The following is a 19,271-nucleotide window of genomic DNA, read 5'->3' as shown; positions in this document are numbered from 1 at the left end:
GTACACCAGGATCCACACAAACAAATACACTGAGCAGCAGTAGTAACACACATGGAACAGTACCTTTGAGAAATTAAGTACTTTAAGAAATGCTGTAAAACCTAAGACTGAATGATTCAAACACCTATTAAACGCCTGATCTGCTATCCTTAGGGCTTGGAGTTTGGGTGTAGAAACTAGAAGAAAAGAAATGGTCAGGAGAGGCAGGGCATGGAGGCATCCTGGTGGAGACTTTGGCCTCCTGTGGATCTTAAGAAAATCAAGATACAGTATGGATAGCTACCAGCTGGGCAGTAATTTTACTTAGTAAGATTCCTCTTCTTAATGTTAAAAAACCCTAGGGACGCCTGGGTAACTCAGACTTGGGTGTCTGCCTCCGACTCAGGTCATGGGGATCAAGCCTGCATCAGGTTCAGCAGGAAGCCTGTTTCTCCCTCTTCCACTCCCCCCCCCCCCCCGTTTGTGTTCTCTCTCTTGCTGTATCTCTTTCTGTCAAATTTAAATTTAACAAATCTTTAAAAACAAACAAACAAACAAACAAACCTTAAGGGGTGGGGGGCACTTTGTTAGTTTGACTAAATGTCAGAAAACCAAAAAAGGCCCCACCATATATTTACCCCTTTAAAAGTTCTCCTCCCAACATTAGTGTCTGAGATTAAACAGGACCTCTGATGTTTGAGTTTGGAATGAAAATCTGAAGGAAATATTAAAACAGTCACTTCCCTTAAAATGCTTCTTTGGTTGAAAACTTTACCAACTTTAGGAACACTGTTATTTATCAATTTTCCTTTTCTCTCTCAAACTGAAGAGAATTAATTTCAAGGTAATTTTCTTGTCCACAGAGTTCATTAAATTCTCTTATCAGAATGAGTCTGCAGAGGCACCTGTGAGGCTCAGTCAGTTAGGCGGCTGCCTTTGGCTCAGGTCATGATCCTAGCATCCTGGGATCAAGTCCGAAGTCAGGCTCCCTGCTCCACAGGGAGTCTGCTTCTCCCTCTGTCCCTCCTCCCACCATCCTCTTAATGTCTCACGAATAATAAATAAAATCTTTAAGAAAATAAAAAAGAATGAATTTGCAGTATGTTTCTACATTCTCCATAATCTGAGACTTCCAAAGTGCTGCCCTATTCTCGCCCTTACAGCACACACACCCTGGTGAGCGCACACCCATGACCCAGGTGGCAAGGCAGAGCTGCCAGGCCTCCTGCCCCTGCTGGCCCTCCTGCCACCCCTTCCACATGACTGCCGGCAGCCTCCATGTCCGTGCTTCCCTCAGAGACGTCATCAGACAACTGAGAAACTTCTGACAGAGACTGGAGGATGAGGGAACCCTGGAGATCAATAGAGAGCTGTAGGCGATTGTCAGGGTGGAAAGCCAATCTCTGTCAGAGGAATGAAGTCTCGGCCATAAGCCAATTAGCTTTTTTGCCTTGCTTTGCTCTATGGCAGTTAGAAACAGTCATTTCTTTAGTTCCACTCTGTCAATATCTCATTTATCCAATCTACTCTCCTGTACAGATTTCTCAAGATAAAGTGACAAATGAAAGGCTTTGTATTAGAGGTCTCTAAAGGTTTATCAAATATCTTACGGCTATTGTATTTTGTTGAATTATCAGATTAGGTCTGGTTAATTCACAGCCACTAGGAATTTGTGGGTCTGTTTTCCAGGAGTTCTAGATGTCTAGGACATTCCAATTTCAGGGTTCTGGATCAGAGCTCTGAGAACACAAAATAGACTACCTTGGCTTATATACCCAAGACTTCTGCCTAACTTGCTAACTCAAAAACCTACTCTAGCACTTACCACCCAAACACCTAAGTTCTAACTTTTCTTTTTTTTCTCTTTTAAAAAAGATTTTATTTTATTTATTTTTGCGAGAGAGAGGGGAGGGCGCACAAGTGGCAGGGAGGGGCAGAGGGAGACGCAGACTCCCCTCCCCCGCACTGAGCAGGGAGCCCAATGTGGGACTCGATCCCACGACCCTGGGATCATGACCTGAGCTGAAAGCAGATGCTTAATCGACTGAGACACCCAGGAGCCCAATTCAAACTTTTCCTTTTCCATGCTTAAAGCTCTTTACAGCATGGGCCACATTCACCTACACGTATTTACTTCCAGGACTAAGAATCTCCTTCTCCAGTCTGGGAGGGCTCCTGCCTCTTAGCTCAGGCTGTGCCTTGAATATTTTCCCTGCTTCCTTCTAAATTTTTCAATCTTTTGGGGTCATCTGGGTGACTCAGTCGGTTAAGCATCTGCCTTCGGCTCAGGTTATGGTTCCCAGGGTCCTGGGATCGGGCCACATCAGGCTCCTTGCTCAGCAGGGGATCTCCTCCTCCCTCTGTCCCCCACCCCACTCTTATGCTCTCTCTCACTCTCTCCCTCAAATAAACAAATAAAATCTTAAAAAAAATGTTGCTGAAGCAGAGGGGTGCTAGATGGGGTGTCTGAGTGATGGACAATGGAATGGAAGAGGGAGAAGCAGGCTCCCCATTGAGCAGAGAGCCTGATGAGGGGCTTGATCTCAGGACCTTGGGACCATACCTGAGCCGAAAGCAGACGCTTAAAGAACAGGCCACCCAGTGTCCCCAAAATCTACACTCTTTAAAAAAAAAAAGTTTACTTATTTGAGAGAGAGCATGAGCAGAAAGAGGGAGAAGCAGGCTCCCTGGCCCAACACGGGACTTTATCCCAGGACCTGGAGATCATGACCTGAGTCGAAGGCAGACACTTGACTGACTGAGCTACCCAGGCGCTCCTACAATCTACATTTTGACATTTAATCACACTGTCTTAACTTGTTCTTGATTTCACATCTGTCTTGTATACTCAGTGATTATATAAGTAACTCAAGGAAAGAAATCACATTTACTTTTTCTTCTGTAGCCTCTGAAATGAACATAACAAAATGCTAGGCATGTGCTAAGTATCTAACATGTGCCGGCTCCGCTGAATAATTCTCTATGCAGATTTCTTTATTTTTGGATTCAGACTAGTTCCTATTAAGTCATCTGCGCAATTATTAATTTATTTCTTTTCCATGTACCACATTTAAATGACTAACATTTCATGTAATCACCTATTTTTAACTTAAGGGCAGGAAAATACCATTATCGCATATATGCTTCCTATAACTACGTATTAATTCATCATGCCATTTTCCTGTGGGGCGGCCAGGAACATAGCACTGCTCTACAGACAGAAACACTGAGGACAAAAAAAATGTAAGAGCTTATTAAGTATCTTGGTATGTCAGAAATAGAAACTAGTAACTCATGCAAGCGTTTCCAACTTTTAGCTCAGTGAGTGTGCCAAGCCCTCTACTTTGAAATCCTAGGACCTTGTCAGGGTGGAAATCCCTCAGGAGACAAGACTGCAAACAGTGTGAATGACAGTCTCAACTTAATGTCAAAATAGGAGAAAATACAGTTGCCTTTATTAAGATTTTGTTAAGAAACTTCTTCTTTACACTGTTGGCATTGCGCAATACATACTCTGAGCGGACCCTTTATCAGTCCTCAGAGATGTCCAGCTCACATGTGTGTTGCAGACTGCAGGAGAGTGGACAGACTTCTGTACTCATAATCAGCTCCAAAATGTGCACACTGGTTATAACGAGGGGGGTCTGATGACGAGGGACAAGCCACTGAGCAGCCTCTTTCAAACATACAGGGGGAGGTGATTTGTGATTCAGGAGATTGGAAGCTTCTCCCTGTATCTTTTATTTTTCTCTGAAATATTCTGAATAAAACATAAGACTCCTTGGCAACATTTTGAGTGTCAATTTCTTATCCTATATAAGATAATTCTGGTACATTCTGTAACTTTATTAAACTGAACTTGAATAAGAGGATACCACATCACAGAATGCCTTTCAAAAAGATTCTCCACCATTCTGTTACAGCACTATGACTTAGTAATACTGGCTTATACACAGCTTCAAGTGAGGCCTTTCAGGAGTCCTGTGAAGACACTGGGATGACTAATGCAGTGAGATTCACCTTCTCAGCACCTGCTCTTGGGTAAACGTCCTCAGAGCCCCCTTTTTATTCTTCTACCTCATTAGAAGTGAAGGCCCACCTGCTTCACCATATCCTCCACCACCCTGGAGCTGAAGACCTTAAGCAACGTAACACAGTTCTGGGCCAGCCCACCCCACCTCTGGATGCATGAGAGCCACATATAAGGACCGCAGCCACGTGTGGACTGCTGACCAGTTTTGCTTGGTTTTAGTAAAACCAACCAACCAAACAAAGAAACAAAACACACACACACACACACACACACACACACACACACACACACACACAAAACCCAACCCAAAACACCCTTCATTCATTCAGAGAAATTCAGAGAAACCATTCATTCAGAGAAAAGGAGCCTGGTTATCACTCACCATTCTTAAACACTTCTTCTCATCTATAAAATCATGCAGAATACTGTCTTTTGCTAACTGCTCAGCATCTAGACTTTCCTAACCTCACTTTTACCAAGAAACAGGACAGAGAGGAACTCCTGTGCTGGTGAGGTCAACTCTACCTGCGGGCTAAGAAGATGCTCATCAACGATCAGCCAGAAGAATCTTAGGTTTCTTGAGAGAGTCAAGTGGTTCCCTGTACCCTCCCTGGCCCCACACGCTCACCCCTACTGACCTCCTGGTATAGATACCACTTCCAGGAAGTCCTTCCATGCCTGTTCTGTGCCTCCCACTACAGCAGACTCTACTGTATTGTTTTTACTGCTTATTTACTTCCCGTCACAGATTTCAATCTCCTTGAGGACATATCTTCTCTTGGGATCCTTACAAGTTTTCTCTGTCTTTGATGTTCTCTATAGCTTAAGACTGGATTTGTTTGTATTTACACTTACTTGGGGGTCAGCGCGCTTATTTAATCTGAAAACTCAGTCTTTCCTCAAATATTGTTTTTCCTTGCCTTCTCTGGTCTCACTTTCTGAATATGCTATAAAATTTTCTTGTCCTAGTCTTCATGTCACAAATTCTAATTATATCCAGTGGTATTTAATCTGCTCTGCTCTTCAACCTACCCTTGTGGGATTAAATTCTAATGGCTGTAATTTTCACTTTTAGAAGTTCTTTTTAGTCCTTTTACAAATCTAAATATCACTTATCACATCATCCCATCTCTTTATTAAAGTTCCAATTCCTTCTTTTTTATGACCATAACTATTTTAAACAGGGTGACTTCACAGTTATTTCAGATTGTTCTGGGAGTGCTAATTGTCCAGCTTGTATTTGCTTACTCTTCCTCATCACGATTTCTTCACACATGGTTTGTAATCTCTGCACATGAGCCCATCTTATTGTGGTTATTTGTTTTATGTACTCTGTGTGTCACTTGGAAACAGACTCAATGGCAGTCACAAATATTTTAGAGTTAAAGTGGAGAAGAGGAAAAGCATCTTATAAGGAAAAGTGTCTTATAAGCTGGTGGTTACAAAAGCGTCCAGTGTGCTTCCTTCCGCCAGAGTCCTAGAGGTTTCAATGCTTCTGAATTTTAAATTTATTTCTTGGGCAGGGATTCCCAAATCACTTGGGTAGAATAAATCTGGACCTCCAACCTACTCATAGAATGGGTCTTAGGCTTTGATTTCTCACGGGTGACTTTATTTTCCCCCACCCAAGTTTCCAACTTGTTTCTTTGCTGCCTCACTGTTCATGGCTGAAGTTTTCTAATCCCCTTTTCATGGAAGAATAACTGTTTGAAGCTCCAGACTTTACATAAAGGGCTCAGTTCCAGGTCCCAAGCTTTATATGCATATGAGACCACATCTTTCATCCTGAGTAGATCTTAGAAACTCAGCACCCAATTCCTAGGGACCTGTATCCAGATTGAAACCCCAGAAGGCCAGGGTTGTTCTGGCTTTGATTTTGATTTGTTTCGGCACAAAAGGATTTCCACTTTTCTTCATGCACAGGTATTAGAACAATTGGGCTGGTGGGGATAGTACTACTTTACCCATCATATCTATAGTTTTAGAGAGGAGGTGCACCATTAATAGCAGCAGCACGACATGGTGCTGGAACTCTCCCACCTGAGACCTTGACCATGGCTGTAAACACAGCACCTAGCACACAGTATTTTCTGATAGGAAGTAAATTTCCAAGGCATGACTGTCCTTCTCTTCCCCAAAACCCATGTTCAGGCTCCCTGTCTCATTTTTGGCCAAACAAGTCAGCCGGACCACCTGACATGCCACCATCAGAGATTTCTAGTTTATATCAAACAGACTGTTAACATATGAAAATACCAGAAGAGGTAAAAATTATATGATCTTATGTTAACTCTGTAAGCATTTCTCCTCCAGAATTTATTTTCTCTTGGAAACAGGTTCAATGCCAGTTGCTGAAGGCTTAAGGGTTGTAATGAGGTGGAGAAGAAGAGAAAACAATCAATCATTGTGGACCACAGACATTGCTGAGGGATCCCGAGAGGTATACCAAGGTGAGGGCTCTGGGAAGCCCAAAGACATCATGAAGACACAGGGATCTAGCAGAGGAAAGATTAAAGATTAAAGACTAGCATAGATCTAGCAGAGGGAAGGAGAGAGGGTCTCGTGAGGTGATCTAGGAGGGGCTACAAAGGAAACATCTGACCTTCTGTGGGTTTGAGCCTGTGGCTGTCATCACCAGGCTCACCAGGCTAACACCCAAGTTCAGCCTACAACCTTGTAGATATCGTGTGCAACCTTGGGGCACAACTTAATTTTCAGGCCTGTCACTTGCTGAGAAAAGAAACAATTTAAAGTCCAGAAAAGGAGCTCAAGGTCAAAAAGAGTCATCAGACTAAAGCCATGTGATGATGCACAGGACTCCAAAATAAAATGCAGAAGGTTGATAGCTTTTTTACAAAGAATGGCATAGATGTCCAAATACTTTGCACTAGTGAACACATTTAAGAAAAAATGAAAATTAACTATGTGTCTAACATTTACAAAATGCAAGAGCACTGAAGCCCGAGTGACCTATAACAAGCTTTTTACTCTCCTTTAGGTAAAGAAAATGAACACAGAGCCAAAGGAATCATGTCTCAACGCACTACTCTTCCCTTCTACTTTTAAAAGACTAGCTGCCACTTCTCTTTTCTTTAGAAGAAACACATAAACCAATCACCACAGTTTTAGGCATAAACACATGTTCCTAAATCCAGGTCTGTAGGGAATAGTCAGCTAACGTCACTGAGCATGCTGTAGGTGCACACAGTGAGGAGCTGGGAATATGAAAGAAAGGAAGTCTCCCTTCTCCGCTCCAGAGGCCTGCAGCCCTAGTGCTAGAAAAACACCGGAAACGGAACAAAGATGTGGTACAATGTGCTAGGGAGCCTGCGGGTGTAAAGTTCTACTTGGGGGCAACTCCAGCCAAGGAGTTTATATTTTACTATCTCAAAAGAATGGGAACCCATTAGAGCAAAAAGAATAAATGATCATATTCAGGGGTTAGCAAGAGCCCTCTGTGGCACAGCACAAGATGACTAGAAGAGGAAAAACTGGACGCAAGAATTCTAGTTGGGAAGGTTAAGGGGAACTTAAATAAGACTGTATTGTAGTCACTGGAAGAAGGAGAATCAATAAGATTTCAGATTAGAGTTGGCAATACCCAGAGATCAATATTTCTTTTCAAATACTTAAAAAAAAAAATCACAATTCACAATAAGAAATCCATTTAACCATCACAACCCCATGTACATGCTTAGATATGTGTGAACATGTGTGTCCACAAACACACACATGCATATATATACACAGATTTTTATGAAACAGTAAGACAGTGCTTAGGCCCAAGGCACTGCCATTCTCATTTTCCATTATAGGAAAATGAAAGCGACAAGAGGTTTTCTCAGATAGCTGATCTGTCCTACATGGATGCTTCCTTTGCAACACTATTGATTTTAAGGTTGTTGTTGACTTGAAGCACCTTGATGCTGTCTGCATTACTTAAGTAATGATTTATCATTTGATGCAACTTGCTGTTCTTTTGTAGTCTCCCTGGTTGCTTACACTGCATGGCTTAATTAGGTATTCATGAGCATATATCACAGCCAAGCTTTTAGCAAAGCTCCTTATCTGTGCGACTGATTTCTGCATGGTATTTCTGGAGTCAATCTGTCGCTACTCTTAAAATTAAATGAAAGAGGCTGCAATATCCAACTGTTAACTTTGCTTTATAGATTATTCTGTAAAACGCCTGAAGCCCTGGAACACAGTTTTTTTTTTAAAGAGCATTACAATGTGATGTTGATTTTGGGCTTGATGACCCTACCCTGCAGTTAGCCACCTGGCCTGCTCTTTGTGATTTCACAAGCAAGGAGAAGTGGATGCTTTGTAGCCCGGAATGAATGTGTATATGGGTTCTGTTCCACCATTTCCAACAGGAGTTTCCTGGGAAACTCAATCACAAAGCACTTGCACATATAATATTTTAATAGCTATCATTAGTAATGTGCCAGGCACTGTGCTGAACAAGTGATATGCATTATCTCTGAGTCTTCAGACCAGACCTGTATGTACTGTTCATTTTACAGAATCTGAAACTGATGCTTGGAAGAGTAAAGAAACCTGCCGAGGCCACAAAAGCCACTAAGGGGTGAGCCATGATTCAAATCAGGTTTGTCTGTCTTTAGAAGCCAAACTCTTAACCAGTGGATTATAATCTCATCTGCTCCTCTAAATATATTCTTTTGAGGCTTTGTGATACCAATTGATTTACTTGACTACCAGGAAACAAGTAGTAACACTAAGACTTGAACCCAAGCCATCAATGCTGAATCAGTGCTCCTCCCCCACTACTCCATAACTTAATACCCCTAATACTGCCCTGGGCAGCAGTATTCATACCAGACAAGCACATAGGAGGAAAAAAGAAGAGAGAAAAAGTTACTTGAGGGTCATAGGTAGAGCGGGAAGCGGACTCCCTCACTCTTTTTCTCTCCCAGTTTAACATTTAAAGTCAAAAGGAAAACAGAGAAAGAATGCACAGTTAGATATGACAGGGGGAAAACAGTGAAACTAAATATTACTTTAGCCTAATTTAAGGCAGCTGTATAATCTACATGCTAGGAGACAGAGAAACAGTTCAAATGACAGAAAGGAGGTAGTATATGGATTAAACAAGAACACATGTTTAAATATTTAAAGACCATCACAATATTGACACAGAAAAGCCGATAATAAAAATGGAAATAAAGTTAATATATCTTTCCTTTAATGAGACCAGAATAAGGAAATGCATAAAAAGAAATTCTTAGTCTTGGCAGCTCTAGAATGCAATCCCTCAATAAGAGAAGAAATTCCATGAATTTGTCCACCATGGTTATAAAAGCGCACACTTACATAAGACAGATTTTACAATCCACTCATGCACAGTTCTAGAAAATAAATCAATAACTTAAGTCAACTGTTTTTAAAAAGTTAATAAAAATCCTTCACTAAAAATGATTATGAATATCAAAGCCCAATGAAGTCTTGCATGAACACTAAAAATTATTAATGTCCAAAAAATAGGTTTCTGAAAGCAAGTTAAGTAAAGCAATTTATCCCAATCTCTTCTTCCTCAGCAAGTTATTATTTCAGCTCTGTGGTCATGTATTTTTGTTCTTGGATCTTTGCTTCTTTCTCTGGGAACATACTCAAGAATTTAAATAATTACTAGACTTTATAGAGCTAATTCCATAAAATGTTTTTTAAAAAAACCAATTTGTTTTTCAACAAATACTTGTAAATGGCAATTGAAAGTAAGGTTATTTTTATTTAAACACTGCCACGGACCAGAGTCCCAATCTGAGAGGGAGTTTAAATGGAACACTACTCTTCAAAAGCAAAATTCATTATGATAAATGTGCCAAGTGAAATTAGAAATCTACTAATGCTAATTGGATACATTCTGAATATATTAAATTTCCAAAGATATTTTTATGAACCCTTTGCAATTTCCTATTAACACCCATGCATGGCTGCACTTTGGATGTACCCACAATTTGACACAATATAGGTTATTACGCTTAATAACTTTCGATCTCTCAGGGTGACTGCATAGTCTAAAGAAATGAGAAAAGCCTACAGTGTGAAAACACTACCACTGAAAGGAAGGGAAAATGATATATGAAAAATCTTTAAGAGTACTAATAGAGGGGGGCGCCTGGGTGGCTCAGCGGGTTAAAGCCTCTGCCTTCGGCTCAGGTCATGATCCCAGGGTCCTGGGATCGAGCCCCGCATCGGGCTCTCTGCTTGGCTGGGAGCCTGCTTCCTCCTCTCTCTCTCTCTGCCTACTTGCCTACTTGTAATCTCTATCTGTCAAATAAATAAATCTTTAAAAAAAAAAAAAAAGAGTACTAATAGAGGAAACATGGATTTTTTTTTTCAAATATAAGAATTATAGAGCTCAATGGTCACCATTAAAACCTAATAGACAAAAAATTGGAAACTGTCAGCTTATGGAAACTATAAAAAAGTCATAAATGGTTTTACAAAGAAGTTCAAGGCGGGTTATCAATCAATTAATGACATTTCCATAGAGTTAAGTGAGCAAGTCCAGAGCATTTGGGCAACATCCCCCTCCCCCAACTCGTGAGATCAACGGCACTGAGACAAGCCGCCCCAGTTCCACTGGGTCTCCTGGCGCGTCTGTCAGAAGCAGAGCACAGGGCTTCATGGAGGAAGGGTCCCACAAGTAAGAACACCAATGTTCTTCTTTTTCTTTTTAAGATTTTATTTATTTATTTAAGAGAGAGTGCGAGCACAAGTGGGTGTGAGGTGGTGGGAGGGGAGGAGGGGGAAGCAGACTCCCTGCTCAGCGTAGAGCCCAAAGCAGGGCAGGGCTCGATCCCAGGACCCTGAGATCACGACCCGAGCTGAAAGCAAGAGTGGGACACACCGACAGAGCCACCCGGGTGCTCTACAACACCAATGTTCTTACAAATCAAACTGACACAGAACAGAAAGAAAATACCCACAGGTTTTGGATATACGGATATAAACACATAGATTGCTGACAGAAAGGGAAAGGAAGGCCTCTACTTCCCTGCCTTAATGCCACCAAATGCTACAAAACATAGTCAAGTCTCTAACATCACGGAGACTTCCCTGGTTTAAAAGAACCTCCACAGCATCCACAATGAGGACACTGTTCTTATTCTAATGTCACTGACCTAGGGACCTCTGAAACGATAAACAAGGATACAGTGTACATTACAACCATGAAAATAAAATGTTATGGCATTTTTTACAAGACAAGAAAGCAACCTCATAGCCTCATTCCTAGAATATCCTGGTGAGGGGTGGTGTCGGACCACGAAGAAGGGTGGGGTTAGGAATGTTTGGGTATAAATGTATGCTGGACTGGTCTTCCCAGCTTCCAATCACCCGTTCCCCATTTCTTCTCCCTCCTCATTCAGGGGGGTTTACGAGGACACCTGCTTCACTATTGAGCTCTTCTTCCCATTTCACAAAAATACCTTCAGTCTATTTAGCCTGTGTTTGAAGAATGTTTAGTCTTCACAGAGGAGATGTTCAAGGCCAAAGATAACAGACATTGCCTTCTGCTCCACCTCTCAAAAAACACTTGCTGGGCAAGGAGGTAGGTAACAAGCCACATTCCAATTTTCTTAATGCAGTGAGGACTCTCCCTATTGCACAAGACACAGTATGTTTCTAATGCAAAACATCTATTTTTGCACGTCTGCCCAATAGCAGCTCAGTTAAAACCAGGCCCATCAGATTGACACAGTTTCCTTAACTGCTCAGTTCCTGTCACACTGCAGATAGCAGAAAAGCACTTAACAGCAGCCACAAGGCAATTTTCCGGTAAGACTTGTTAATCTTTATACAGTCATCCTCACGTAGCCATCAAAGTGAACTTAATGACAAATCAGTTAAAATAAATTACTCTTAGGAACTTGTAAGGATCAAATAAAAAGCAAACCATATGTGATATCACTTCAGTCCTCCCATGATGGCACAGAATTGTCACCATCTGTGCTGTTTATTCTATTTTGCCCAGCCTATGTGCCCTCTTGATCCACTCTCTGCCCTTCTCTGCCTGTGCCGGCCCCAGGAGGCTGACCTCTGTGGACCTCATGACTGCTGCATCAGTTTTGACCTTGCTATTTGGCTTCCAGCTGGGCTCAACCAATGGGAGGGACAGAAGAGCTCTGAGGCTGAAGGGAAGAAATGGCAGGGAGCTATCCTCCACCTCCCTCAGTGCTCACCTCGCCAAGTGGCCCGGCCCCTCCTTCAGCCGCAGCTCTCCACTCTGGTGTCACTGCACCCCACTTATCCTTCAGGCCTAGGTGTGCTCATAGCTTCCAGCTGTTGCTAACCCTGGGTGCTTCACCAGCCCTTGCCTGCATCCTCTAGAAACAATCCTGTAATCACACACTCTTTAGTCTAAACACCTTTTGTTGGCCAAGATCCTGGCGGACATCTGGTCAACAGCCAGGGGCTCCAAGCTGGGATCACTTACATGGACTGTGTGGACCAGATCAGCCACCAGACACTGCTTCAGCTTCTCATCGCTGCTGGTCCCATGAAGCACCAGATCAGGCATGTACGTGGGGCAATAACCTGCCAGAAGTGAGCGGCCAAAGTTTCTTACATTTGGGTTGCTGATGCTCTGAGACCTAAAACAACATTGGTCCATTAGAATACACAATTAAAAATGTACTCCCTTCTTGCCTCACAACTGGAACAAAAACTCTAGTAACACAGGTAAGAAAAAAAGACTCAGGGCGGTCCATTTCACCAGTCCTCCAGGAAGTGGATCGTCGACGTGGGAAAAGGAAGAGAGCTGGAAGAGAAAAAAAAAATTTTTTTTTGGTTGGAGGGGTAGGAAAAACAGTATTCTGATGGCTGGTTATGAGTTTATTCTTGAAGTTCATATCAAACATCTACCGGGCAGTCTATGTCAAGTGAGTGAAGAAAGAGAAAGTCTACTGAGGGGGGAAAGTTGTCAAAAACCTGGCTTTAGGAACTCGACACATCTGCACAGGGCAGTGCCCACGACAGTGCAGAACAGAAGAAACCTATAATTACTGCATTCAGTCATCACAGACCAAATAATCAACCTGATGGAGTGTTAAGGAAGAGGTGTTGTTTCCCAACCACTTCCTGCTGCTCTGATCTGCAGGAGAGAAGCCACACGGCGAGGGTAATCCACCACCTCCGATGCAAGGCATCTGCTGCCAGTCACCTCACTTTTACTCCGATGACGGAAAATTAAAATCCCTGCTCCCCACCCTCACCCCCACTGCATCCTTTAGTTTCCCAAATGTCACAGCAGTTGCAAAGGCAACAACTTGCCTCCTCACTCAGAGAGCTCAGATGTACCAGGCCACTGATCATCCTGGAAGAAAGGGCGGGCTTGAAGCTGTGTGCATCGGGTTGATGACACTGCTCATACTCTGAGGGAAAAAACCCGTTATGTGTGAAACAGCCGCTAGCAGCGAATGTGCCCATGCACGTTAAGTCAGGAAAACAGTATCAGAACCCAGTTCCAGCGGCTTCCCCACCTGCCACTGTTACCTTGGCAGAGGCAGCTCCACTTCCAAGGACCCTTCAGTCCGGTCATCGCTGTGCTCTACATTCAGCGAGGCTGAAGCACACGCTTCCTCGTCACTGTCTCCAAGCGCACTGTCTGAGCTTTCGTTTCTGGGAATGTCTCCTTCCATCCTGAAGTTGGCCTTCCTGTCGGCATCCCCACAGGGGACATCTGCAGTGCCCGAGAAGCCAGAGTCGTGCTGTGCACACTTGCTTGGAACAGGCTGTATCAAAGGTCCTTCTGTATCTTTCAAGTGCAAACTTCTTGGTTTCTCCAGCATCCTCATTCCAGTTCCTGCCGCACTGCCGTCAGGTGCCAGCAAGTCAGCAGACTGGCCGGGCTGCCCAGCAGCAACTGCTACCACCTCAGTTTTCATGTCTCTGTCCTCAGCAAAATCCCTCTCAAATTCACCTTCATTCCTCTCACAGGATGGACTCTGAGGACAGTGGAAATTCTTCTGGAAGCCAGGTGTGAAGGAGCACCTAGAAACCGGCAGGTCCTGAGGCATGTCAGTGGTCATCCCGGACATAGCCGAGGAATGGCAGCCTAATTCTGGATAATGTCTACAGGCCATTAGCCGCTTCTCCATTTTTTTGGTGCGGCTTTCCAAGTCAGACTCTGGAGATACGGAGCTTCCAATCTGGAAAGTGACCTTTTCTAAGGGAGGTTTCTCCCAGGAATGTCTGTCAGGACAAGGCCAGGCTGCTGACCGGTCTGCGAGTTTCTTAGGCATCTCCCTTCTCAACTCCTCACTGACAGTCTGCTGGCTGATCTTCACTCCTGTCCCTTGCCCTTCACAGCTGGACAGTCTTGAAGAGCCATCTCCTGGTGCCTCGTTTTCACTTTCTTCCTCCCCACAAAATGTGCCCTGAGGTTCCCAAGAGCTGTCCAAGGCTGGCTCTTGGAATCCCATGCTGCAGGCTTGAGAGCTCTGCTCTGGCCTTTTGTTTCCTTCTTTGTCAGCTTTGGAACACAGGTCTCTAATGTCAGTGCCCTCTGGGGATACACCCAGCCCCTCAGGCCTGGGGCTCCTTCCCTCAGTCATAGTAGGTGGCAGGAGAGGGGGAAGGAGAGCAGGCTCACTTCTCACAGTGACTACCACATACTCAGACTCCTCTACCTCTCCCCTCTCCAAGGCGGTGGTGATGTTACTCCCGTTTAACACCTGGTCACCTTCACTGTGATTCCCACTCCAGGTCAGCTGGTTCTCTTGCAGCTCCGAGCAACGGAGAAAGTAGGTCAGGACATAAAGTATGCGTTGGACCAAATCCTTCTGCTTCCCCACCACAACGGTGCGAGTTAGCCTCACTGGAGAGCCAATGGCTCCATAAAGATCACCTATAGAGCAAAACAGACACAAAGTCAAAGTCATGTGGAGCAAGGCAGGTCACGGATATGTCAGCCTTTATGAGAGAAGGACAGATGACTTACACTCCCAAATTAGAGTTGCTTCTCCACACAAACTGAGGCAAAAACTGGGTAATGACCATGTTTCAGTGTTGCCTCTCTAATGGGAAGTGTGCCCGGAAAGGCTAAGGCCCACCACTCTTGGGGCATGGGTACAGTACTGGTATACACAGCCCCTCCCTGTGCTTGTCACAGCTCACTGGACTGGCCAGCTCCCTCTAAAGCCAGCAGCCTCAACATGGGACCAAATCAAATACTGTAAAGTAGAAACTAGAATAACGAGATTTCTTTTTTTTTTTCCAGAAGAATCCCAGGACAATAGGCCTTGGGGTAAAATCCAAATTCAGGGATCTCTGAACAAAAGTACAGTGAATCAATTCAAAATACTTAATGAAAAGGACTGCTCCAAATTCCCTCAATACACACACACACACACACACACACACACACACACACACCCCAAGCAGAATCAATCTGATTAACAAGAAGAAATCAATTAGTCATGAAAAATGAGTCTATTTTCTATTACTTCACATGACAATTCTACTGGACGAAAATATGTCCCATAAGTTATATCCTGACAAGCTGATTAAAAACTACTTAATGAACCTCAAAAATTTAGCTTAAAGGTAGAAGAAGGCCAAATAAGGGCAAATGTGACGATGAAACGCTTTGCATCGAAAGTATTTAAGTGCTTATTGAAATTATTGCATTTGATTATCTGCTTATTACATCTGATAAGTTGTACATTTGATGCTTTAATAATAATACTGACCATTATAACAAAAAGCCAACATCTACTCACTGCATAGGCACAATGCTAAGTGTTTCATTTCGTTTGTGCCTCTGTATAACCAGTCCTGAGCTAGAAACTGTTATGGGAATAATCAGAAGGCTGGAATAAATCAAAACTTGAAAAGACATTAAATAAAGGAAAGGATGTACATGGGTACAGTTATAAATAAGAACTCAGGAGGCTAAACTCATCTGAGAAATGCATGTAGAGAGGAGGGAATGCATTTTTATAAGGGCATATACTAGATAAAACTAACTAAATCAACAGACTAAGACAGGAAAAAGTGACGGGAACCATTAGGAAGTACCTGCTCTGGAGAGTGGTCCCTAGTGTAAGGTTACTGCTCCTGACCACATGCAAAGGGTAGGACACAACTGACTTTAAAGGATCCTGTCTATAAAAAAGACTATAGGCTAGCAGAGTTTTATCTTTGAGGCTTTTGCAACTGACAACTCAAGAAGTTAAAAGAATAGCTCAAGACTGTTGTCTGATGCTAGGATGAGTACTTCTGTTTGAGAAAACTTTCCTGATTGCTCACTGCTGCACGATGTCAGAGTCATCTCAGGAATGCATGGGGCATGCTTGCCAAATCAGTCTCATGTTAATAAAAAAGATAACTATTACATATCTGAAGACTGGTACAAAAGAATCACAAAGAAAGGCCACTAAGAATGACCATATTATTTTTTAGCAATGCAGTTAACATTACAACTCATGAATGAAAAAAAGAAAACAAGGAAAGCTATTAAAATAGAATTTATAATAATTTAAACTATATGAGGTAATGATAGCAATGTTGTGTGGAAACTGTTTTTATTTTAGGGTCAACTTTCATAAAATAATGCATCATTTAAATAATAGACCTATAATATTAAAGATTTACAGGATCCTGAACTGGAAGACAACTTTTTGAGTCCCTGGGCTGACAAAGCTACCAATTTCAATGTAGATTCCTTTGTTTTCATGAGTATAATTTTGCAAAATGAAGAAGTTGCACAACAGTGAGAATAAACAACACAACTGAACCTAGAAATGGTTAAGACGGCAAATGTTATGTTCTGGGCTTTTTTTTAAATCACAATTTAAAATATAAATTTAAGGGATGCTTGGATGGCTCAGTTGGTTAAGCATCTGCCTTCTGCTTGGGTCATGATCCCAGGGTCCTGGGATCTGGGATCAAGTCCCTACATTGGGTTCTTTGCTCAGCACGGAGCCTGCTTCTCCCTCTGTTTGCCCTGTGCATTCTCTCTCTCTCTCTCTTTTACAAATTAAAAAAAATTTTTTTTTAATTTTTATTTATTTATTTGACAGAGAGAGACACAGCAAGAGAGGGAACACACACAAGCAGGGAGAGGAGGAGAGGAAGAGGCAGTCTCCCCCTGAGCAGGGAGCCTGATATGGGGCTGCATCCCAGGACCTTCAGATCATGACCTGAAGGCAGATGCTTAACGACTGAGCCACCTAGGCACCCCAATAAATAAAATCTTTAAGAAATAAAAAAATAAAATGAAAACTGAACTTTTAAAAACAGAGAAATGAGAGTAAGACGGGGTGGGGGAAGGGGTAAAAAAGAGTATCTTCAGGTGAAAGAGAAGCTGAAGGCAGAAAGTGCAGGGAAGCAGGAAGGGCACTGGGTTGGGGAGAGGAGAGACCTGAAGGGAAGGACACAAAAGGGCACCAGCAGGAAAGAGCAGGAGGGAGTGGGAAGGAGTGAGAAGGAGAGAAGAGCAGGAGGAGGAAGAGACATAGCTCGCCCAGAGAACAGAGAGGGAAGTCCAGAAATCAGACAGAGAAAAGAGTTAGAAGGAAAAGAAAAGAGTTGGGCAGTGGAGAGGTACAAATAACAGAGAACCTGAGAGAAGCAGAAAGAGGTGGAAGAGGTAGGCAAAGCCGTGAAGGGGGGACACTTACAGAGGGGGGATGGAGAAGTGACAAGAAAAGGTATCGAGGGGATGGTGAAAAGACAGAAACTAGAAAGCTGAGAAACTGAGAATTTAGGAGCACTGTAAAGAGAGGGTGGTACATGGAGAGGGGATGGGAGAGGTGGGGAATATGGAGGCAGAAACAGACTGAGGGAGAAACTGAGACAGAATTTTTAAAGGGCCACTTACTCCAAGACGACCTTCTAATGAATGTGTATATGCTATGGAGTTCCCTTTACACAGAGTTTCCCCAATCCCATACATGGTCATTTACCGTACCTTTATTATTATTTAGTTCAACCTATCTTCTAATTTCTCTCATGAAGTACACTTTGGCTTTTGGGTTATTTAAATGGGTTAATTTCTGAGCAGGTGGGAATCTTCTCCCTATCATACACACAAATCATATATATTGATTTGTAGTCTAATTCCACTGCATTCTGAAAAATACACCTTAAACTTCAGCAGAAAATGAAAAATTTCAAACATTTTTACTTAAATTAATTTAACCAACAATCCCAGATGTTTTATGAGGAGAAAAGCTGCTTTTCATTTCCACATATTCTTGAGGTCATTAGTATCATAAAAGAGACCCGCACGGAACTCCTTCAACAGTGGTGAAAGAAAGTGGCTTTGAAACTACGCCTACCCATCCCAAGAGAGAAATGCATTTATACCAAAGCCTCACTCACCCTCTGAAAGAAACATTTTACAAAACAGTATATGTGCCACTCTGATACGTTCTACTATATTGACCCTTTTGAATGCTTTTTTGACGCACTAAATTGCTTCTACAACCCACCAATGGCTGGTGATCCCTTTAGAAAGCTCATGTGCAGAGGGCTCCTGTGAGGCAGAGGTGGGGAGGAGCTCCCAGAGAGTAAGCCAGGAAGGGTGTGAAAGGGCCCAAGTGCCGGTTGCTTCCAGCTTTTCTCCTCTGTTCCCTGGGATTGCCAGGGAGCCAGGCAGAAGTGGGCATAGCAGTGGTACCGGTCCCGGCAAGCACTCAGATAAGCCTTGGAAATAATTCAAGATAAAGTCCTTTCTATTACTTAAGAACCTGGATTAAAATTACATCCACATCACTGTATATTCCCAGAAATTTATATTTTCTTCTTTACTGTGACTTGATATTTAATGGAAATAATAATAATTGGAAGGGCTCTCCTGTCAAATTACTCAAGCCCCTTGATTTTCTGTAATAATGGAAACTCAACCATCATTTACATTTGGCTTTACCACATGACTCTGTGCTAGGGTCTTAGCCCCTCTCACACCGTTCGTCAATAGCCAAACCCCGGCTAGATTGTCTAGGGGTGGGAAGGATTGGAAACTTTTGATAATACATGACTTAACGGCTCAGTTGCTTAAGCGTCCGATTCTTGATTTCAGCTCAGGTCATGATCTCAGGGTCATGAGATCAAGTCCTATGTCGGGCTTGGAGCTCAGTGGGGAGTCTGCTTCGGATTCTCTCTCTCCCCCTTTCCCTACTTCCCCCACTCACGAGTGAGTGCACTCGTGCTCTCTCTTTCAATAAGTAAATAAAATCTTTAAAAAAAATAATACATGATCTACTACATGACTGTGAGACCACGGGAA

At 42.8% G+C, this 19,271-nt stretch overlaps 1 protein-coding gene across 5 annotated transcripts in view; it reads right to left on the bottom strand.

The window, feature by feature from the left end:
• The window catches only part of FNIP2 (folliculin interacting protein 2), a 133,128-nt gene that overhangs the window by 12,100 nt on the left and 101,757 nt on the right, over window positions 1–19,271 (bottom strand). For all 5 annotated transcript variants that reach the window (XM_045995668.1, XM_045995683.1, XM_045995694.1 and 2 more), the window contains 2 exons: window positions 13,532–14,885; window positions 12,474–12,630 (listed from right to left, as the gene is read on the bottom strand). In XM_045995668.1, the coding sequence (XP_045851624.1) occupies window positions 12,474–12,630; window positions 13,532–14,885 (1,511 nt within the window). The remainder of the gene's footprint in view (window positions 1–12,473; window positions 12,631–13,531; window positions 14,886–19,271) is intronic.

The sequence above is a fragment of the Meles meles genome, chromosome 2 (genome assembly GCF_922984935.1).
Source record: "Meles meles chromosome 2, mMelMel3.1 paternal haplotype, whole genome shotgun sequence".
NCBI classification, from domain to species: domain Eukaryota; kingdom Metazoa; phylum Chordata; class Mammalia; order Carnivora; family Mustelidae; genus Meles; species Meles meles.
This window is presented reverse-complemented; position numbering and strand designations above follow the sequence as displayed.